The sequence below is a fragment of the Oryzias melastigma genome, linkage group LG24 (assembly GCF_002922805.2).
Source record: "Oryzias melastigma strain HK-1 linkage group LG24, ASM292280v2, whole genome shotgun sequence".
Taxonomy (NCBI): domain Eukaryota; kingdom Metazoa; phylum Chordata; class Actinopteri; order Beloniformes; family Adrianichthyidae; genus Oryzias; species Oryzias melastigma.
The window spans coordinates 18,235,034-18,257,817 of NC_050535.1; the positions used below are offsets into that span (position 1 = coordinate 18,235,034).

The 22,784-nt window shown below is 39.7% G+C and overlaps 1 protein-coding gene across 5 annotated transcripts in view; it reads left to right on the forward strand.

The window, feature by feature from the left end:
* The window catches only part of ppp1r13bb (protein phosphatase 1, regulatory subunit 13Bb), a 30,496-nt gene extending 8,687 nt beyond the window's left edge, over window positions 1-21,809 (forward strand). For 2 of the 5 annotated variants that reach the window (XM_024291009.2, XM_024291005.2), the window contains 17 exons: window positions 188-335; window positions 1,839-1,958; window positions 2,097-2,167; window positions 5,250-5,351; window positions 7,024-7,198; window positions 7,287-7,486; window positions 8,583-8,747; window positions 9,942-10,134; window positions 12,116-12,244; window positions 12,928-13,061; window positions 14,479-14,932; window positions 15,008-15,771; window positions 15,849-15,986; window positions 16,354-16,487; window positions 16,560-16,726; window positions 16,795-16,994; window positions 19,583-21,809. In XM_024291009.2, coding sequence (XP_024146777.1) covers window positions 188-335; window positions 1,839-1,958; window positions 2,097-2,167; window positions 5,250-5,351; window positions 7,024-7,198; window positions 7,287-7,486; window positions 8,583-8,747; window positions 9,942-10,134; window positions 12,116-12,244; window positions 12,928-13,061; window positions 14,479-14,932; window positions 15,008-15,771; window positions 15,849-15,986; window positions 16,354-16,487; window positions 16,560-16,726; window positions 16,795-16,994; window positions 19,583-19,624 — 3,336 coding nt within the window. In that variant the 3' untranslated portion in view covers window positions 19,625-21,809. The remainder of the gene's footprint in view (window positions 1-187; window positions 336-1,838; window positions 1,959-2,096; window positions 2,168-5,249; window positions 5,352-7,023; window positions 7,199-7,286; window positions 7,487-8,582; window positions 8,748-9,941; window positions 10,135-12,115; window positions 12,245-12,927; window positions 13,062-14,478; window positions 14,933-15,007; window positions 15,772-15,848; window positions 15,987-16,353; window positions 16,488-16,559; window positions 16,727-16,794; window positions 16,995-19,582) is intronic. The other 3 variants (XM_024291007.2, XM_024291006.2, XM_024291008.2) reach the window with 3 other exon arrangements.
* The last annotated feature ends 975 nt before the right edge of the window (window positions 21,810-22,784 follow it).

Below are 22,784 nucleotides of genomic sequence, written 5' to 3' on the forward strand. Positions count from 1 at the left end.
CGGAAAATACGGTAAATAAAACCTTAAACTCAAGCTGTAATTCTGGGACTAGTCTAATGTCATTTGCTTTTTGCAAATTTATCAGGTGACATCCTTAAAATCCCACCTCTTTGAGTCAAATTGTGAAGACATCACAGTTTAACACGATTTTGAGTTGAATATGATGCCTTTTCTGTCTCTCTTTCAGATGATTTTGACAGTGTACCTCAGCGACGGCGAGCAGGCTGTGGCTGAGGTCCCCATCACGCCGGAGACCACGTGCCGCGATGTTGTGGAGTTCTGCAAAGAACCTGGAGAGAGCGGCTGCCATCTGGCTGAAGTCTGGAGAGGCAACGGTACGTGTGCAGGAAAGCTGCTCTTCTAGAGCTTTTTGCACCTCCTGATGTGCATCCAGATGTCCAAAACTGAAGGCAGAACAGTGGGTGTCCATAAAATAACCTTTTTTTATTGTCATCCCCCTTTGCTTTGGCTTGATTCTGCCTTTCCTGCACAGTATTATCGCTATTTTTAATTGATAGAAATGTTCTATTATTTATTTTAAAGCTTACTTCATATAGATTGAAAAGGAGGAGAAAGACACAAATGGCATGATTGCTTTCAAAGTCAAAGGTCAGAGAAGGGCTGCATGCCGGTGCGCTCCACAGCACTGTCACAACAGATTCTACTCGCGCCCAACGACATCGCTACGCTGACACACCCGGGGCTATCAGCATTTTTATTTTTCTCTCCTGTTCAGCGCCACAGTGCTGATGATGCAGCTGTCTGCCCATAAAAACCTTTGTTTCGGCTTTTTTCCACTGCCTTCTCCTCACAGACGTGCAGAGAATCGCCTAAAAAGACCAAAACAAATGTTGGGCTTTATCAGTGATAAATGGCGGCAAACAATCCCGACAGATTATATTTAATTCTGCATTATTGAAAGTAGAAAATCTCAAAAAGAACCAGAATAGGTTAAAATATAGAAAACTTCAACAAAAAATATTAATATATTAATATTCCTGAATATTCCCTACAGTAAAATTCATTTTTAAATACATTAAAAAACTCTAAACTCATCCAAACATTTTAGAACATGTTTTAAATGATTATTTTACAATTTGGAGAAACAATTTAATATTTTTTTTAGTGGGAATCTGTCTTTTTTAGTACAATTGCATCTTCTATTCGTCTTTATATTTCACAAAAATACAACAATAAAGCTAAAAGTATTTTTCAGGTTACTTTTATTTTTTTTTCCTTTTCTTTTCCTGAAAAAAACTGAAATCAACCAGTTTTCATGTTTTATAACAAAGATCAAAACATGTAAAAATCAAAACAACGTCAAAACATTGTGAGAAAAGTAAAAAAAAGAAGAAAAATAAAAAACAGGCGAGCTCATCTAAACTATATTTTTGTTGAGTTTGCTTTTAAACCAGAATTTTCCAAGCTAATAACCTCTTTAAAACATGAGTTTTCACCGTCATTTCTACATCATTCTACATAAAAAAGCAAGTAAGTTTATTTATAAAGCACATTTCCAACCCAAGTGCTGTACAAAAATATATACAATTACAAAAAGGAAATAAAAATCAATCGATAAAACACAAGTAAGATCACAAAAAGATTAAAATTAAAAAATGTAAAATATTAAAAACAAACACGTAAAATTGTTTTAAAACACATTGATAAATTGAGGAGTTTTCGATTGCGAATGCGATTAACAAACTCGCTCAGAGACTACTCAGGGTTAGAGTGCGTAGTATCAACTACATGTGGCTTGAAGTTCTAGTAGTTGAATCTCCAAAGATGAAGTGTTGCACTTCGATCCCGACTAATCACCTTTCCGTCCCTCTCCTTAGAGCGAGCGATCCCCTTCGAGCACATGATGTACGAGCACCTGCAGAAGTGGGGGTCTCGGAAACAAGAAGTCAAGTTCTTCCTGCGGCACGAAGATTCGCCGACTGACGGCAGCGATCAAGGTGTGCAGTGTGCTCTCTTTTCCACGCTACTTCTCCATTTACATCGTTGAACTCCTAGGAAGATTAGAAGAAGAAACGCATTGTGTGGGTTTGTCGGATTGTATGTTTGTTTTATGCTTGTCATGTGACTCTCTGCAGGCGGTCAACAGACTCAGGATCAAGCTAACCGCAGAAGTGGGAACCCTGCCGAGAAGCACAATGAGAACGGGGTGAGGAACTACTTCTGTTCATCTCTGAGAGCGTCATTGGTTTATTAATCTGTCTTTAGGAAGAAGTTTGACCTCCAAAAGTAGCTCTTCTTTTGGTCGAGTCCATTTTCCTCTAAACTCATTCCTCAAGCTTCCATCTGGTGAAACAGAGTGCAACTCCAGGCTGTTCAGCAGCATCGATGGGTTTTTGCTTCAGATAAAAAGCGGGACTCCCATCTTCCAGCTTTGCTTTTTTTTTGTCGTACAGTCATGTTAGCTGTCCTCAGCGTTGGGCTTGTGATAAGAATGATGCTGGAAAGAGTCGCCTCCAGCGCAGCATCTTTTCTCTCTGACCATCTGTCCCAGATTTTGCGCCTAATCGTTGCGGTCAAGGAATTGTAACTAATTGAACCTCAGGGGTGAAAGACAAAAGCTAGCAGAGCGAGAGATGTAGCGGGGCGGGGGGGTATTTGTTTAGCAATAGAATGTTATGGGTGTGTGGCACCAGAGCACTTTTCGAATTTCCTTTTTCTATCCTGCAAACCAGATATGAGAAAAACGCTTTTTGACAACTCAACCTGTTCATGTGTTTGCAGTCATCGTTAATGTACATTAAACATGAGGGTTTTTGTCAGGTTTGGCCACTTTTTCTGCCTTTTTTTGGTTTGATATTTAACGTTTTTTGCCATAAACTCTTTACTGCCACCTGCTGGTGACACTAGGATCCAGTGCTTGGATGGAAGAACCTGAAGTTGCCCATTTTTTATAAAATCTATCTGCATCTGTTGGATATTTGTCCATTTATTTTGAAGGTTTGCTTCTGTTACATAATGAGGTTAAACCTTCTTAATGGTGCAGAGTTTATCGATGCTTTAAGAGCTTCAAAATTCCTTCTCTGCTCTCTGCCTTTGAGGTGTTTTCTTCCTAAAACGAACAACCTCCAGCTCTATCTCGGGAGCTGAGTGAGAAACAACTGAGATGACAATCGGCACCTTTAAATCTTAAGCGGGAGAATTCTGGAACGCCCCCTCCAGGTTATAAATAAGTCCGAGTCCACAGTGAAGGAGTCTAAGTACCAGTTTTCGGATCATAAGTGAGCAAAGGACCGAGTGTTCACATTTTTGTTCAGCGTAGCTGCAATCTGTGCATCTGCTAAACATTCGTCTATAGTTTGGTTGTCTTAGTTCTATGAAAACAAAGGATAAATCCTCTGGTGACCTTTCATTTTAAGCACTCTTGTAGCTCCCTTTTGTCCCCCCCCTTCAACCGAGTGCTTCCCCAGAGTGGTCAGTGATCCTCTTCTGGTGAATCGCCTTTGAAGGAGTGTTGCTTGTGCGTTTTCGAGCGTGGCTGAGTCTGAGCGCCGGCGGCGTCCCTCACTTTCTCTGTCACAAGTGCGGTTGAGGCACACCCCCCGTGCACACACACACACACTTTGGAGTCTAGACATCCTTTCCCGTGAATGCCGCGACAAATGCCAGGTAATGACCGCCTGAGTAATCCAGACGCCAAAAGGTCAGCGCACGTTTGAATCAGACGCTTGCTTGTTAGCGCAGCGGAATTTAAAATAACAACAAGAAGGCAATTTGCAGAGCTGCACTTTAATTTCATTGCTTTGTAACTTTTCTTTAAGTTCCGGCAATTCATTTTTTTCAGGATTTTGGCTGCAAATAAAACCCATAATACACATGCTCTATTTCTTGCCACATAGATTCCCAGAATCATCTTTTTTTTTCTAAAACTTTTTGTAGTTTTCACAAGAAAGACTTTATTTTAATGTCACAACAAAAAAGACAGTTTTTGTGATTGATTGTGCAGAAACAACCCTACAACATAAATATAGAAAACTCACAATAATAACAAGTTTGTATCAAAAAAACATTAATTTTATGCTGGGACTTTACTGGTACTTGCAGGGAAAGTAAAAAGCAGAGCTGAAAATGTTGCCTCTTTTTACTTAAACTTCAAACATCATATTAATGTTTTATTTAGGATTAAAAAGAAATCAAATTAAATCAAACTTGAAATATAAAGCAACTATTCATACTAATCTAGCATAAAGAGAAGTGCAGAATTTGACACCTATTGATGCAAATGTGTATCAAACCACTTCTGTTCCAAATTTAACCCTTTAACACCAAAGTTCTAGTGTTTATGTTCTGTGATTTACTGTAACTTTACAACCGTTAACACGATCATTCCAGTAGATTCTGAAGGAGAAAAGCCGCTTTTCTTTGTTAAATCTTTAACAAAGTATGTTAAAGATTTAGTATTTAAGCGTCAAGCGTGACGCCTCGGGTGTTAAAGGGTTAAAGGCAAAAGTTAAATATAGGATAAATACTTTTTTAGGTTAATCAATGGATGATATTTAATTTTTTTTATGAGCAAACGCTTGTGGTTCTGGAATGATCATTTGTTTGAACAAAACTCACCGAGACTTTTATTTTGAAAATACCCACATTTTGAGTATTCGCCTAAATTGCTATACTTTGTTTTTTGTTTATTTTTTTTTCATCTGTTAGGAACTTTTCCTCTCCAGTTCAGGGATTGAGCCTTCGTCACTTTCATGTCCGTCACCTTATTTGTTACGAAGTCTTCAGCTGAAGTCGGATCATTTCTGCAAACGACTTCTTGCATAATCTTTTTTTTTTCCTTATGTAATCGTTTTGAGCTTATGTAAGGACAGTTGTTGAAAGTATCACTCTGTTAATGACTTACAGATTTATCTTTGCTCTCTTATCAAACATCTCCTGACAGATAATGAAGAAGTGAAGGGATGAAAATTCTGCTTTTATGGCTGGAAGCTTCCCAACGTTGATGTTTTCAAGGAAAAGTTAAACCCAGAGTGTGTCATCTGAGGCGTTGCAGCTTTAGGGGGAACGAAATGTCAAGTCATGACCCAGTCAGAAGCAAACAGAACAATCCTGATATTTGAGCTCATTGGGCGCATCATTTTCTTTCTTCCACAGTGAACACGACAGCGGCGTTAGCAGGAAGGCAGCGTGACCCAGCACACGGCCTCTGCTGCGCCGCTTTTGTTGATGTCAACATCAAGACCACTTTGCTCAGAAGCTGACGTCTTGACCGACATGTGTTTGTGTAGGTGGGGGGTCAGCGAGTGGAGCTCACGCTGTCGGAGCTGCAGGAGATGGCCACCAGACAGCAGCAGCAGATCGAGGCCCAGCAGCAGATGCTGGTGGCAAAGGTAACCACTTTTGGGTCCACCGATTTACCCAAAACCAGGCTCTTTATGTGGATTTTTTATTTCTTATTCATGTTGGGAAACTTTTACACCGAAAATGATTTTAGGAACTGGATGTTGGTTCCAAAACCTTATTTTTGTGGACAGTGTTTTGATTAGTTAGACAAAAACTAATGATGTTGGTATGACAACAAATCAATCATTTTTGCCATTTTTTTTTAAATATATAAAAAAGATTACATTTTATTTCATTTTGTTTGTTTGTTTCACTCATGGAATTATTTCTTAAAGTTTTCTTTAGAGTTGAACCGTCACTGTTTCCTATTTAATTTATTAAATCACAAAAAACCTAAACATTGTTTTTTAAAAATCATTTATTTTATAAATATTTTGTAACATCTTTAAAGTTCCCCTATAAAAATGTATTTATATTAAAAAAAAAATTCTCAATAGTGTTTTAATTATGATTATGAAGTTTTTTAACCAAAAACCCACAACCTAAATGTCTTAAAAAGCCATTTTTCATGTTGATCTGAAGAATCTCCTCTGAGGGGGCGTGGCTTTTGGAGATAAGCAGCCCCGCCCCTGATCCTCCCCCTGTCTGATTATGATAGCTCTGTGTGTCGCTCAGGGTAAATCTTCACCGCTGCTACATAAATGCAATATCGTTAATGTCCAGCCGTATGGATTTGAGCTGGATGTCAGCTCAGACGAGGGAGTGAAGACAAAAAATCCAGTGATGCTGATTTGACCACGGAGATGCGAACGGCGGCTCATTTGACTGCAGTCAATGTGAACATACCATCTTCTCTTCTCCAGAACCTGAACTGGACACGCTAGGAACAGATGAGGGTTTAGTGCATGTGCAGCAGAGCTGTTGATGGAAAGAAGATCATTCATTCAAATTGACAGAGATTTAAAAGGAGAAATACTCGGAAATGCAAAAACAAAATGTTTTCTTATTACATTTGTTCTCTTTCATAAGAAAAATGCTGCAAATACATGTTAAAAATTCAAAAAACAGGATTTTCATCTGAGGGACTTAAATGATAGAACAGACCTGAAGTAGTTAAAACAGAATTTCTTCTGTTTGATTATTTTATTTTATTTTGAACCAGCAAATTGTTACTTTAGGTCAAAATTTTGCTTTTTTTAATCACTGAAAATCTCCCCTCAGTCTGATGGATTAGCTGGAGAGGCGGATCATTCCTGCGCCGGCAACAATACTGTGTAGGATTTGGAAACCAACATTCCCACAAAGTTCTGCTGCTTTGTTTTCATTGAATAACTCACTCTGACTTCAGTGCTTTTGGTTTGTTGATCAGTCAACCAGGATGGCGTTTACAGTACACCCACAGATAAAGGCTGATTGCTGCCTCAGTTCCAGTGTCTGGGAAGTAGGCCCTCTTCAAGCCCTGCAGTCATTTGGATCTTGGGCCTGTCGTTCCCTATTTTAGAAGCTAAACTGGAGCAGTTCTCAGTTGGGCAGAAATGAAGTCATCCGATCCTTTCCTCAACTTTTGACCACCTCCACAGACAAATCTCACCAAGTCAAACACGCCACATTGCTGATGATGAAGCATGTCAGTGACGGAGCTTTAGAGAGCGTCTTCTATTTGGACCCATCTTCTTAGGCTGCAGCTGATCAAAGATCAATCTGTGTCACTTTCTGAAGGAGCAACGCTTGCGATACCTGAAGCAGCAGGAGCGCCGTCAGCAGCAGAGCGTGTCCGAGAGCGAAAAGCTGCAGAGGCTGAAGGAACGAGTGGAGAGCCAGGAGGCGAAGCTCAAGAAGATTCGCGCCATGAGAGGCCAGGTGGACTACAGCAAGGTCATCAACGGTAACCTGTGTATGTATTCTTTGGAATGTCCTGCTAGTACGCCGAGTTTCTCCCGGTTCAGCTGCTTGTGAACAGGTTGGGTCTGTGTCTCGTGCAGCTGCAGAGATCGAGCAGGTTAGCAGCTTGTTCCAAGAGAAGCAGGCGGAGTTGCAGGCGGCGGTGCTGAGGGTGGAGCAGCTCAGCCTGCAGCTGGAGGACCTGCGGAGAGGAAAGCTCAACGGCGTGCAGACTGCTCTGGGCGGCCAAGTAACTGGTGCTGCGGCTCTGGAGCTGCGCAAACTCTTCCAAGAGCTTCAGGTGACAAACTGCTTATGGCACATGTGTCAAAGTCAAGGCCCGGGGGCCGGATTCGGCCCTCCGGGTAATTCTATCCGGCCCTCCAGATCATTTATTTTATTGTTATTAATGGTCCGATGTTATCTTGTGCTTATTTCTAACTTGTATAACTTTGACAAAATAGATTTTTATGCAGAGTAAAATATTGAAAGTTGTTTTATTCTGGAATAATTGTCCTGCCTTTTTATTATTCATATTTATATAAAAAAGTTACAGTTTTAAAATTTTTCTAAATTTTCCTTTTAATTGCTTTTTTGGCATTTATGAAGATCTTTTTATGCGAATATTTCAGTTACGTGCTAGCTGGTTTTTTAGGCTGTTTTGGAGTTAGGCTAATATTTACATGCTAGCTTTTTTGGCTAATTTAAGCCTTTTTGAGTTTTTAGGGCTATTTTGGAGTTTAGTTAGTATTTCAGCATGCAAGCTGTTTTTTAGCAAATGTATTTATTTTTTTAGGCTGTTTTTGAGTTAGGCTAATGTTTATATGCTAGCCGTCGTGGCTAATTTAGGATTTTCTCAGTTTTTTAGGCTATTTTGAAGTGTACCTATTTTTCAGGTACGTGCTAGCTGTTTTGGCTAATCAGTTTCTTTTTTTGTTTTTTAGGCTAATTTGGCATTTAGCTAATATTTAGCTGGCTATTACCTTCAGGGTTTTTAGCTATCAACTTCAGCATCTTCAGCAGCCTAATTCAGTTTACAGCATTCACATTATCGTTATTGCAGGTAATGCTTTATATCTAGTTCATAATTATGTTAAAAAGTTGCTGTTTTAAAGTTTTAAAAATGTAGTTTTAGATCAATACATTTTTCTCCTGTTCGTCCCGTGACCTAAGTTGTGTTTTGGATTTTGACTTTGACACTCCTGGCTTACAGATTCAGGAGGGTTCTGGTCCTCGAGGGTCACTGTCAGACCAGTTTCCTGCTTATTTCTATTCTATTTGATTCTGATTATCTACATCAGGGATGTTTCACTAATACAAATCTGCAAGAGTGGGAGTTTTTGCTCTTTCTGCTCCCCTCAGTTCTGTTGATCGTGTTTTGCTTTGATTTCCCACAGATTCGCAACAAACTGAACCAGGAACAAAACAGCAAACTGCAGCAGCAGAAGGAGCTCCTCAACAAGCGAAACATGGAAGTAACGCTCATGGATAAGCGCATCAGCGAGCTGAGGGAGCGCCTCTACAAGAAAAAAGCTGAGGCACGTCAGAAAGAGAACGTCCCTGTAAGGCTAGGAACACTGAACACATCTCCTGACTGTACGCTCACACGGCAGCGCTGGAAGTCTGTCTCGCCTTTGTTTATTCAAACCACTGAGGTTGTGATTACAGCTACGCACTGGTATGACAAAGGAGCTGCCAATGCTGCTGTGTGACTGTACCACTTTCAAACTTAAAGTCCCACTCTGATCCTCTTCTGTAAAAGCATTCCCAGTGATCTTTTAATTGGAATTTTTAGCCAAAATCAAAAATCTGTGTCGTTTTCTGCAAATCAGCAGGAGTTTGAAATTCGCCTCTGAGTTGTGGGATGGATTGTTAGTGTGGATAGCCCCGCTCCCCTTTCCCCTCCCCATCACTAACTAAGAGCTCGGAGCTTGTGGCCCTCCTAGCAAACATTCTTCGTCACAAATAAATTATTTTTCCAACTGTATTTTTTCATCTGCTCCTCATTCACAACAATCTGAATAAAGAGATACTTAGAAATGCAGTTGTAAGTTTAATTTTCTTAATATTCGTCCTCCGTCACTAAAAAAATGCCACAAGAACACGTTAGTCCCCCTATCACATTTTTTTATTTAAAAAAATGCTCTCAATAGTGTTTTAATTATGATTATGAAGTTTTTAACCAAAATCCCACAACCTAAATGTCTTAAAAAGCCATATTTCATGTTGATCTGAAGCCTCTGTTTCTAAAGTCTCCTCTGAGGGGGCGTGGCTATTAGAGTTGAACAGCTCCGTCCCCGATCCTTCCCCTCTCTGATTATGACAGCTCTGTGTCTTGCTAGAGTAAATCTTCATCGCTGCTACATAAAAATGTCCAGCAATATCTTCTCCAGAACCTGAACTAGACGCACTAGCTGGAACAGATGAGGGTTTAGAAGATCATTCATTCAAACAGAGTCTGTCTGTGACAGTTTGATTGGCAGATTTAAAAGGAGATATACTCAGAAATACAAAAACAAAAGGATTTCTTATCACATTTGTTCTATTTCATAAGAAAAATGCCACACGTACATGTTAAAAACTCAAAAAACATTTTTTTCATCAGAGAGGGACTTTAAGAACGCCATTTTCATGGGATTGCATCTTTAATCTAACAAAAGGTCTAGTTTTGCTCTAAATTACAGCATGAATGCCATTAAACTCTGTATTTGTGCTAAATGAGCAGGATTTGTTTTTTCTGCTGTCTGATCTCACAGCTGAACAGAGCCAACGGGCCGCCCTCACCTCAGCCAGCTGCTGCTACTATGGGTCGGGTCGCTGCTGTCGGGCCCTACATCCAGGTTCCCGTACCGAGCCGACAGGACGGAGGCTACAGCATTCCCCCTGATCCACTGAAGCCCCAAACACTAGTTGTTAATAATCAAACTAACTCCGGCCGCCCCAAAATAGGTTGGTGCAAACCTTTCAAATGTCTATTGTATTAAGACATGCATGAGTGTAAAGCTATGTACACATATGTGGTGCGTTCAAGAACACTCTAACCGTGGGTTTTGATAGCGCTTTTAGCATAATGGTGTTCACACAGGTAATGGAAGGCAATAAAAGTTTTAACTTCAATCTCTGGAGGATCCTACTCCATGATGTTGGTGGGACTCAGCAGCTTGCTGCTTTGTAATGGTATTTTAGCAGCTGCTCTCTTAATCCGATGTATTTGTCTGGCAGAAACCTTCCTCATTCTGCCTTGATCTGCACCAACCTGCGTGTGTCTGAATTCTTAATAGTACTATGATCGTGCTTATGTTTCCATGTACTATCTAAGGTTTTCATTCCTTTTGCCAAGGCATTTATGGAGAGAAAACAGACTCACCCCGATTTTTTTCGTGTATAATTCTTGATTTATAACTCATACATGTTGTGGATAAGTACAAAAATTACAAAATTCAAAAAAGTACAATTTACACATGGACAACTTTAAATTACAACAGCTCGAAACTAATTATTCGCACAAATCTTTGAAATTACACACGTATCGCTTGTTCAGGACACTTGTAACACAAAATTTGATGTGGGACTTTTTTCATGTCTCCAAGATTTGTGTGTAAGTGATGTGTTTAAATGCTTCAAGAATACTGAGTTTTCTTACCAGCTGCTTTGAACGTAGCCTGTGAATAATATCTGGTGAAACTTGACATTTTTCCACTTTCTTAAACAGATATACCTGCTAATTAACACAAAAAATGTAATTATGTGTTTTTAAAACACTCAAGACGAAAGTTTCTCTATTCTCATCACTTCCTTGCGGCTGCACTTTCTTTTCACCCCCTTCGCCGTCTGGCTCTTCCGCGAGCAGGCGGTGCAATGTCCTCATCAACACCCAGATAGCGGACAGAGTCGATCATCCCTCCGTCCCGCCCTGCTCTCTGGATGTGGAGAAGCGGATTGGACTCTTTGACTACCTGCTTACCCCATAGAGCCGGGCGTAGAGCTAATCGACTCATCGCTCCCTCGCGACAAAACCCCTCTCCCTTTATAAAGTGGGAGCTCCTTCTCCACACCCCAGGAGCGGAGCGGAGCGGGACATGGGGCTGATCAACTCTGTCCGCTCTCTGGGAGTTGACGAGGACCTCACGCGGCCTGCTCGTGGAAGAGTTTGTGTGTGTAACTAGTTTCAAGCTGTTGAAATTTTAAGTTGTGCGTGTGTAAATTGTATTTGAATGTACTCGTGCACAAAATGTATGAGTTACAAATCAAAAACTATGCACACTCAAATCAGATATTTTCTCTCCATAGATGTTCAACTATTTCACTCTTTTGAGCAGCAGAGATCTTTTTTCTTTCCCATATTGTTTGAAAATGTTGGTCTGCGCAATAATGTAGAACGTCCTGCTTTAGTAGTTTTTGTTTTAATTGAGCTAATCTGGAAAACTAATAATCTCAGGTGTCTGGGATTAATGTCAGTGATCCAAAGAGCTCAGAGACACAATATCATCTGAATTTAATTGAAAATAATGAATCCTTTTATCTGTTTGATTCTTAATTACAATTTGAATAATATTTTGGAACGCACTGTATGAGAGACTTTGTGTCATAGAATTCCAACCACACACAAACTGCAATTTCTCCTTTAACTTTCAAACATTTCAGTGTGTTAAAGAGGACGCTACTCATGCATCAGTACCAAATCTGATTGGTCTGCACTTCTCAGAAATTCCTGCATGAATATCTGAAACTCTTTCTCCTCTTCCTGAACTGTGACTTCTTTCTGCACCAGAACTTCTGTGATCTCGTTTCCCTTCTTCTCTTAATGTCACTCTTCTTCTTGTGTCGTGTGACCCACCATTCCCTCTCCTGTCTCTCTTCTTGTGTCTCTGTAATGCGTCTCTTTTGAATGTGGGTGGGGATGGGGGTCCGCTCTTCCCCCCGTGGGCAGACGGTGTGCGAAAGCCTCCAGGCCCGTGGAAAGTGTCTGATTTGGACATCGCTGTAGACCTGGTTCCCCAGTCCCTTCCAGAATCCCACCCGGGCCCCGGAGCCTCCTCTGGCTCTGACGGCACTTCCTGTGAGTGCGCGGTGCTGCGCTAGCAAAGGGACGACCTGCTGAACCTCGTCTCATGATTGTTGCACAGGATCCTCTGCACGCATCAGCGTAACTGCCACAAATTGCAGGAAATTTGGAGTTCTTCAAACTCTTTTGAAATGAGGATTCTCTAGTTCAGCCCGATTTGTTGTCTCATCAGTCTCCTGTGTTGTGTGTATTGGCCCGCCAGCCGCAGGAAGGTTACACGCTCGATTACAGCCGACGCGGTGAACAGCTGCTGAAGCACTGCTGATCCTGTGCTTATTTACACACTTTTGAGAGGGTTCACAGGCTCAAGTGCCTCTGAAATTCTCACGCACAAAACCACCTTGATCCTGTTGCTTTGGTCTGATTCCATAACATTCCCAGCCTCCATTGTTTTGTTTTTTTCTAACCAAAGCTTTTACGCTCCCTCTTTACATGCACAATGATTTGAAGTGTGCATGTAAAGATTTTGATATTTCTAAACAGTAAATGACTGTGAATCAACATCATATCATTTATTAACTCATAATTTTTTTTAGATTTAATCTAGTTTTATTTTTTTCCAGCTCTCATCTCTCATCCTGTCCATTTTTTGCCTCACAAATCTATTTTAGTAAATTGTTCTGATTTTTTTTTTGTCTCTGTTTTTTGTCTCTCATACTGTCCCATTTGTGCTTCAGCTAACGATCCTGGTTGGCCCGCTGTCAGCAAAACCAGCACAACACTAAAGCCTCCTGAGAGACGAGATTCAGGGACGGACACTCAGGGCAAGAGCCCTCCCTCAGGCTCCCCCGTCACTCCAGGGGCAGATAAGGTGCGTCTCCTTCCGCTTCAGAGGAACTTTCAGCCGTTTCAGTTTATCTGATTGAATTCATAAAGACAAAGTTGTTTGCTGAAAAAATATGAACACAACATTTAGTTTTAGGTTTAACATATCTTTTTAAAATACCACTTTTCTTGTCTTGAATACAAATTTCTCCTGTTCACAAACTGTCAAAAAGGTCAAAATACGAGCTGGAACACCATTCAAACTGCGTGTGCATGTTAAAGTTTATTTATTAAACTAAAATAAAATAGAACTTTTTAGAATGTTATTGATCCCATAATGGGAAAATGATCTTGATAGCCAAAGCTCTGTTGAAAATTGAATAAAATAGATCTCTGCAATCTCTGACCATATTTTGTGGTTGTCAGGCTAGTTGATTGTGTAAACAATGCAGCAGTAGATCGTTTTACACCCAAAAGTGAAGGAAAACAACCTAAAGGGAGTAACAGACATGCCAGTCCACACATTAGCTGTAAAAAAAATAAAAATAAATAAACTTGTCTGTTAAAATTAGTTGATAACGAGAAGATAATGTAACAAAAATAGCTAAGCCAACTCTGAGCTAAAGTATGCTAACTGGTAGCTAACTGTTGCAGTGGTAAAAACAAACAAATAAAATAAAACATTAAAAAGTTTGCAAGACCCAACTCAGTCTTTCTGTTTCTAATTTTTTCTTTCTTTTTAACTATTGCTACAGTCAGCTGTCAGTTAGCCTTCTTTAGCTCCGAGTTAGCTTGGCTGTTTTTTTTTTTTTTAATTTCCATCCATTTTCTTAACCTGATATCCTTTTCGGGGTCACGGTGCTGCAAGAGCCTGTCCCCGGTTGTGATGGGCGAAGGTAAGGGTACATGTGGATAGGTCTAGGACCTGAAGCGGGCGCGCCAGCTCCACCTGTCCCGGGAATAAAAACTGTTCGGCTAAGCAAGGATCCCCCATGCTAACATGCTGCTGCTGGCCGGTGTTGTTCCAAGATATGTTCCCCCCGCCAGAACGATGCCTGAGACTGGGGAAGCAGACAGCAGATCGGCAGCAGCAGAGAGACGGGGATCCCACCGCCGCCTGCTCTCTTTTTTTTTTTTTTTTTAACTTTTTGGTGTTTATTTATTTTCTTTCTTCCAGCAGAACTAGATAATTTTCCTTCCAGGGGATCAATAACATTCTAAAAAGTTTAATTCTATCGTAGTTTAATCAATGAGTCTGAACGCGCATGCTCACTCAGTTGAATCGATGTTCCGTCACCCGATGGATAATCCTGTGACCCTGTGACGTGTTTTTGACCGTTTAAAAGGAGGAATTTGCATTCAAGACAAAGAAAAGTCATATTTGTAAAATTAAATGTTGTATTCATATTTTTTTCTGTAAAGTAGTGCACAAAATATTAATTTATTTTTCTCTTTTTTCAAAGGTGCTAGACTCTAAAACTGCAGTTTCCTCTCCTGCTCTAAGTAAGCCTCAGCCCCCGCCCTATGGATCCCACCTCACCGCCGCAAGCACAGCCAGCTCTTTGGAGCGCCGAAAAGATGCTCCACCTCCTCCTCGCCCTCTCCAGAATCCAGCCGCTGTGGCGTGGCCCCGACTCCCTGCCTCCACGGGGTCCTCCTCCCAGCAGATCCAGCAGCGCATCTCGGTGCCACCGAGCCCCACCTTTCAGCCCAACGTGCCGGTTTTCCCTCCCGGTTTGAGTGAGCGTCTGGACGCTCCGCCCGCCGTGGCCGTGCGGCCCTTCATCCCAGACAGAGGGTCGCGGCCTCAGTCTCCCCGTAAGGGTCCTCCTACCGTCAACTCCAGCTCCATTTATCACATGTATCTCCAGCAGGCAGCACCAAAGAGCCAGCCCCCCAAGCCTGCACTGAAAGCAGGTAAGAGCGTTAACCACGAGGTCATGCCAGGAACATTATGAGCAGAAGTCTGAAGTCTTTTCTATGTGGTTTCAGTCTATGGGAAGCCTGTTCTGCAATCCAGCTCCACACCTCCGTCGCCCCTGCCTTTTGTCCAAGCTGGGGGGGCCTTCACGCTTCCCCAGGTCCAGCCTGGCAGCGAGGATGTTTTAGATGGAGAACTGGATGATCAGGAGAGCTTCCAGCACCTGGAGCCGTCAGCGCCTCCTCCCAGCGTGGAGAACATCCCCCGACCTCTCAGCCCCACCAAGCTGACGCCGATGGTACACTCCCCTCTGCGCTACCAAAGCGACGCAGACCTCGAAGTGCTCCGAAAGAAGCTGGCCAACGCTCCGAGGCCGCTCAAGAAACGCAGCTCCATCACAGAGCCCGAAGGCCCAAGCGGACCCAACATTCAGAAACTGCTATACCAAAGATTCAACACTCTGGCGGGAGGCATCGAGGGGAACAGCGTCTCAGGGGGGGGCAACGGTGCGGGCAGCGGAACGCCGTTTTATCAGCCGGCTCATCCCCCTGGATATCTGGGAGGGGTCTCTCGGGCCGACACAGACAACGGTAATCTCCTCCCTGAGACTGCGGCTCCTCCTCCCCAGGATCCGAGCTCTGAGGCGCCGTTTGCCACCACTGATGCTAATGATAACAAAGAGGGACCCCCGCAACCAGAGGAGGACCCCGAGGAAGCAGAGGGGGCGGAGGATGACAACAACAACACGATGGGAGGCTCTGAAGCGTCGTTGCCCAGCCCCGTGCCAGAAGTCAGCACTCCTGAGGAGACTGGCGTGGCAGCTTCACAACCACTAGTAAGGAACGCATGGAGCTTTTTTTTTCTTTTGATACATTTCCAAAACCTAAAATTGTTTCTTATTTTCCCCTTAAGGAAAAGCGCACAAACCTTAAGAAGCCCAACTCTGAGCGCACCGGTCACGGCTTCAGAGTGAAGTTCAATCCTTTGGCCTTGCTGCTCGACGCCTCACTAGAAGGAGAGTTTGATCTGGTCCAGAGGATCATCTATGAGGTTTGTCATGAGGAGTGCAATGAGCTCAGTTCTGCTGGAGTAGAGGGTTAAAAACAACATCAAATATGTTTAAAAATCACAGGACCCAGTAGTTTATACATAACAGAACAGATAAGACATTTAAACAATCGACTAATCGTGGCAGCCCCACATTGAATGTGAATTTTGTCAAAAAGAGTTTAATTGAATGTTATGCTTTTGTTATTCTTCTCTAAATATTCCCACAGCAGCATCACTAATCAAACTAGTTTATTTATAAATGGGACAAACTTTTCACATAAAAACATTTATTGTTTAACATTTATGTATTTTGGTTTTAATAACATTTTAGTTTGTCTTAAAATCTCACCTGGATTTTTTCCTCCAGGTTGAGAACCCCAGCACTCCCAACGATGAGGGCATCACGCCGCTGCACAACGCAGTCTGCGCAGGACACCACCACATCGTCAAGTTCCTGCTGGATTTCGGCGTCAACGTCAACGCTGCGGACAGCGACGGATGGTGAGTTCTTGGCTGCGACACGAGCCTCCTCTGCGCAGACTTCTTCAACTCTGCTTGTGTTGTCCCGAGCAGGACTCCTCTCCACTGCGCCGCGTCCTGCAACAGCGTTCACCTCTGCAAAATGCTGGTCGAGTCGGGTGCCGCCATCTTTGCTACCACCATTAGCGACGTTGAGACCGCGGCGGATAAATGTGAAGAAATGGAGGAGGGCTTCATCCAGTGTTCCCAGTTTCTATACGGTGAGGAAAAAAAAAAAATAAGTGTTTTACTTCGGAACATTAAGATTCTGATCCATTTCTGACTGCAGGTGTTCAGGGGAAGTTGGGGGTGATGAACAGGGGGACGGTGTACACTCTGTGGGACTACGAAGCCCAGAATCCGGATGAGCTGTCGTTTAAGGAGGGGGACGCCATCACCATCCTGCGGCGACAGGACGACAGCGAAACAGACTGGTGGTGGGCGCAGCTGGAGGACAAAGAGGGCTACGTGCCCCGCAACCTGCTGGGGGTAACAACTCTACCAATATCTGACCCAAAAAAAAAACTTTATTGACAAAAGGTTTTAGACTTGAATTTATGAGGAGAATCATTCAGATTTTTGCTTTGTTTTTCCTCAACTAAAACTTTTTTTTATTTTGTATCACTATTTTTTATAAAGCACCAATTCAGACTAACAGAAAGGCAGATTTGTTGTGTGTAGAGGACGTTTTTAAACCTAAATGTCTCCCATCGTCTGCACACCACGAAATGAACTCCATTTGGTAAAAACAGCAGGACATTTGAGGCTTTTTTATATCAAATCTAAAGGGGCGGGGCTCACGCAGTTTTGAGTTTTTTTGTGGATTTTAAAAGGTTTTGACTGGACAAAACTTTTTTTCTCTGTAAATCAGGAGGATTGTGGAAAAAAAACACTAAAGTATGCAAAAAGGAATTTAAAAATAGTCCAATTTTTTTTAAATATAACTCATTTAAGTTACAAAAGTAAAAAGCATTTATGAATGAAATAGAAACAGAAACAACACATTGATTGTTCCAGATTTGAAGGAGCATTTTTTTTAAGACTCTCCATCTGAGGTTTTTACTCAAACTTGTTTGCTTTGCAGTACATAACATTACATTCTCTCGTAAAGTCTCACTCTTTTAGCAAAAAACATCTTTTTCCAACAGCTTTTTTTCTCTTCCTGATTCACAACAATTGGAATAAAATAAAAAAAAATAAAAAAAATGTCATTTTAAGCTCATTATTCTTCCTAAATATCCCCCATATTCAGAAAAAATATGACAAGAACATGTTAAAAACACCGAAAGCACGATTATCATTGGAGGGAATGTTTAAAGACACCATAGTTTAGTTTAGTTATTTCATTCTCATAGCACACAACAAAAAAATGTCATAATTTGGTGAAAATGAAAGGCGACAGAAAGAAAAAGACTTGCTGTCTCTGCCCTGTTTACCTAAATCAAACTATTTTAACCAAATTCATCTATTTGTATTATAACATAAATATGTGAACTGGCTGGCAAAAGCAGACAAAGAAAAACAAAAAAAGACAAACAAACGGCAAAAGAAACGCCAAGAAAATAACCAAATATCTCAGATTTTGTATTTTTATTTTAACATGTTCCCAACAACCTTATAATTCATATTGTGTAAGCATTTGTTTTCAGTTTTTAAAATATAATAATTGAACTTTTATTGATTTTTCAAGATTATTCTATACTCTGATACCTTGCACAGAAAAGCTTCATTTTTGTTCTGAAATTGATTTCATGTCCTTTTAGGTTGTAATTGCTCTTTTTTATCTTCTTTTTTGTATGTTATGTGGCAGACTTTCATGATATGCTCTTTAATTTTTAATATTTTCAGCTTTATAAATATTGGTGTAGATCGGGGTGTCAAACTCAATCGCACAAGGGGCCAAAATCCAAAACATACCTTAGGTCGCGGGAGGAACAGGATAAACCTTTATTGAACACACTAAGACAAAATTTTTAAAAATTTAAAACTATAACCTTTTTACATAATTATGAACCAAATATATAGCATTACCTGCAATAATACTAGTGTGAATGCTATAAGCTGAATGTGGCTGCTGAAGATGCTAGTGCTGATAGCTGAAGATGCTGAAATTGATGGATAAAAAGGCTGAAGCTAATAGCTAAAAACGCTGAAAAAGCTAATATTTTAGCTAAATGCCGAATTAGCCTAAAAATAAAAAAAAGACTTAGATTAGCCAAAACAGCTAGCATGTAGCTGGAAAAATAGTTAAACTTCAAAAATCTTACAAAAAGCCTAAATTAGCCAAAACCGCTAGCAGGTAGCCAAACTATTAGCTAAACTTCAAAACAGGCTAAAAAATCTTAGTAAATGCCCAAATAGTCCAAAATACTAGCAGAATGCCAATCTTTAAAACTTAAAAACTGTAACTTTTTAACATAACTATGAATAATAAAAGGAAAGGGATTTTATTCCAGAATAAATCAACTTAAACCCTAAATAACTTTCAATATTTTACTCTTCATAAAAGTATATTTAATCATAATTATACAAGTTAGAAATAAGTGCAGGTTAGCATCGGGTTATTAATAACCATAAAATAAAATGATCTGGAGGGCCGGATAGAATGATCCAGAGGGCCGGATCCGGCCCCCGGGCCTCGTCTTTGACACGTGGTGTGAATGGATCCCAATAGTTACTCCCAGTGATGATTCTTATTGCTCGTTTCTGTAATGTAAAGATGTAGTTCATTGATTTCTTATTCGCATTTCCCCAAATTTCTATGCAATAAATCAGATATGGAACAATCAATGAAATAAAAATGAGGTAAAATGATTTTTTATCTAATGACCATTTGACCCTACACAACAGTGCTTTTGTATTTATCTCCTGCCTGTCACAAAAAGCTTCTGACTGAGCATTGTGTTCTGAAAACACGTTTTAAATACTATAATATTCCCAATAAGGATGATGAAACAAGTGCATTTAACTAATATTTATTAATTAGGATTTTTAAGCTTCATTTACAAAAACCTCAGCTACATTTTTGAAGAAATGCTCCATCATTTTATGAAACGTTTTTTTGTTGTTTTTTGCAGCTTTATCCCAGAATCAAGCCTCGCCAGCGCTCCCTCGCATAGACCGCCCCCCCCCTCTTGCTATCCAGAGGCTGACAGCTGGACTGAGAGCAAGGAGCAACACAGGAGCCTGGAGCTCCGTCACCTCCCCACAGCTGTCCCCCCAGCGGTCCCGGCAGAGATCCCCAAACTGACACATCTGCACAAAAGTCATGAACAAGTTCAAAGTCCCCCCCACCTCTCTACCTATCACTGTGTCAGCGTTCAGACAGGCGTCAGCCCCCATCTCAGCTGTTCTTCCGACATCTCCAGGATTAAATCTGCGGTTTATACGACCATCTCTGAGGGGAGTATTTAGAAATAACATTTTGGGAATTGGCTGCAGGAAAGCAGACTGTAGCCAAACCACCAAAGAGGAACACATCATTATTTTAAATAGTAACCCCGCCTCCGAGCCAGCAGGAAGCAGGAGATAATCAATGGATTTGCTGCTAACAGGAACTATTGCTCACAGGAGCGAAGAAGAAAATTCAGTTTGAGCAGTTTGATCAAACACGTGGACACGTTCAATCCTCAGTATTACTAAGGCACTCTGAAAAGATCTGCAGCTTATGCATTATTATTATTTCATTATTATTACACAATATGTTTGTTTATTTCATCTGGATGCAGAAGTTTGAGTGAAAAGAACAATAAATGAGAAGTGAACCTCAGAACAAAAAATGTTATAAGTCAGTCAATTATTGAAAAAAAAAATAGACATGAAGGAAACTGATTATAGATAAATATGTAATAGGTCCATAAAATTATACATTTCTAATTTAGATAATTTTAAATCATTTAGAATTTCATGAAAGATGTTTAGATGTTGATGTTTGATATGTTAAAAATAATTGGGTTTTAATTTCTTCCACAAATAAAAAAAAATCACTTTTGTCCAAATCTTTTTGTCAAGAAAGTAATGGGAAAGTAAACAAAAACATTTGAAAAGTATAATTTGAGATTCCTAAACCAATATTTATCGACGAATTCTCCTTGTGCAGTAAAGGAATGTCAAACCTAAACTTGAACTCCTTCCTCCCAATTTGAATAGTTTTACTTTTTTCTTTTTTAATTAGATTTTTTGACATATTGGTAATTAAATGATAAGTAATAAGAAACACACGTTTAAGATATAAATATATAAAGTAAAAAATGTCTTGCACAATTTCACATAAAATAAACAGATTTCCTGATTTTAATATCCTGTTATTTATTAGAATAATTTATTGATCAGTTTATTTCTTCTAATATCCTATTTTTATAGGATTTCCATACAGAAATGTTGAGAAGTGCACAAAAAAAAGCAAGAAATGGTTTAATTCTTGACTGATCAGATTCAGAAATCCTAAATATTTGCACCAATTGGGAATTCTTTTGACTTTAGCCTGAAATGTTGTTGAGATTTCCACTCTGGATGAGTTTAAGGATGATTTTCCTGACTTTTATTTTATTTTTTCCTGGTGCCTCTTCCTTCACTTTAGAAACAGGATCATGACACACGTTCTTATTTTTATTATTTTTAAAGCTGCACGTGAGATTTTACTTTTCTACATTTGTGTTTGTTTTAGTTTCTTCCAGTTTTGGAGCTGCTGGTGACCGTCGTGTTCTGAGGTTGTATATTGTGCATTTAAATATCTTCCAAATGTTATCAGAAAAAGAAAAATACATTTCTATTGAAAAAGTTTTAACATTTACAAAAAGAAGCAACTTTTGAGTAGCTTGTTAGAATGTTTCTGGAATGCATTTAAAAAAAGATATTAAAATGTGATTTAATTTAATTAAATCTTGGGATTTCTCCATGTTGATTCAAATTTCAAAGATTTAAAAACGAAAAAATCAACATCTACCAACTGTTTTTTTGACAGAGCTAACATTCTATTTGAGTTGTAATATTTATATTTATGTTACAGTTGAGTTTGTGCAGGTTCGACCACCTTCCACTAAAAATATCTCAGGACCAGCGACGTGCTGCTGATACACATGTCATCTCAGCTCCTGGTGTAGCATTTCCACATAAGATGTCTGCCCCCCCCTGCTATTTATTGAGACTGAGCCTGGGCTGTCCTCATGTAACATACCTGCTAAACCCTTTGGTTGTGCCATAAAAACCTTCAATTTAGGGTGTACTACTGTAGAAATGATCCTGTTTGTTTGAGCTTTATGTTGCTGAAATATGAATAAAAACTACTTGCTCTGTTTAACATTGGTTTTTGGTGTGTAAGTTTAATCATTTTTCTCAATTCTGGTCATTTTTCACGTTAAAAAATGTGAAAAACAGACAGTTTTTTTCCTTAAATATTTTTTTTTTTTTTAATTAGTGTTTCTTTAAGGATAATTTTAAGGTTTAGTTGTATTTTTTTTTTTAATTAAGTGTGTGCTTTTATTTTCTTAAGCTTGTTGATTAACTTCCTGTTTATTGTAAATAGGAACTAAAGAGTGTAAAAATAGCATTCTGGGATTATTTTGTTACTTCGTAACAGTCAACAAGTTGTAAACTAGCCTCATTTTTTCTAAACATGGAATTTTAATTTACATTCAAGAGTAAATGTAGAGTCAGATTCCTGTGCAATTACGTTTTTAAGATTTTCAATGCAACAAAAAATATTTAGCATAAGATTAAAATCTTGATCTGAAGGAAAACAAACCTTTCTGACACTAAATTCGATTCTCAGATTTAGTTCCGATGCTAAAACATGTAATGTGTCTGATTTAAAAAAAAAAGAAACAATAGTTTTCATTTAATACCCAACACTGGCAACAGATCACAACCATCATTTCTTTGCACAATAATTAAAAGGAAAAAGCTAAAAGAACCATTTGGTCCAGTTTCTTACAGACCAGAACCCAGCAAGAGCCAAAAGTCCCATATTATGGTTTAGAAAATATGCAATATTTTGCATGTTTTTGTTGCAATTAAAAATTATTTAAGAAAAGTATCTTTTAAATGTTACAATATTGAAATACAACGCTGTCTATATGTTTCTGTAATGGTTTTTATTGATTTTACTTCTGACTGCAGCACACACAACTTCCTTTCAAAATAAAATACACCAATTAAGATCCTGCTGCAGCAGCTGAGTAACTTCAAAATAAAATACAAGATAGTCAAAAACTATGTTTTTCATTATTAGGATTTTAGCGCATCCTTTTCTCCTGATACTGTCAAATATAACAACACTGA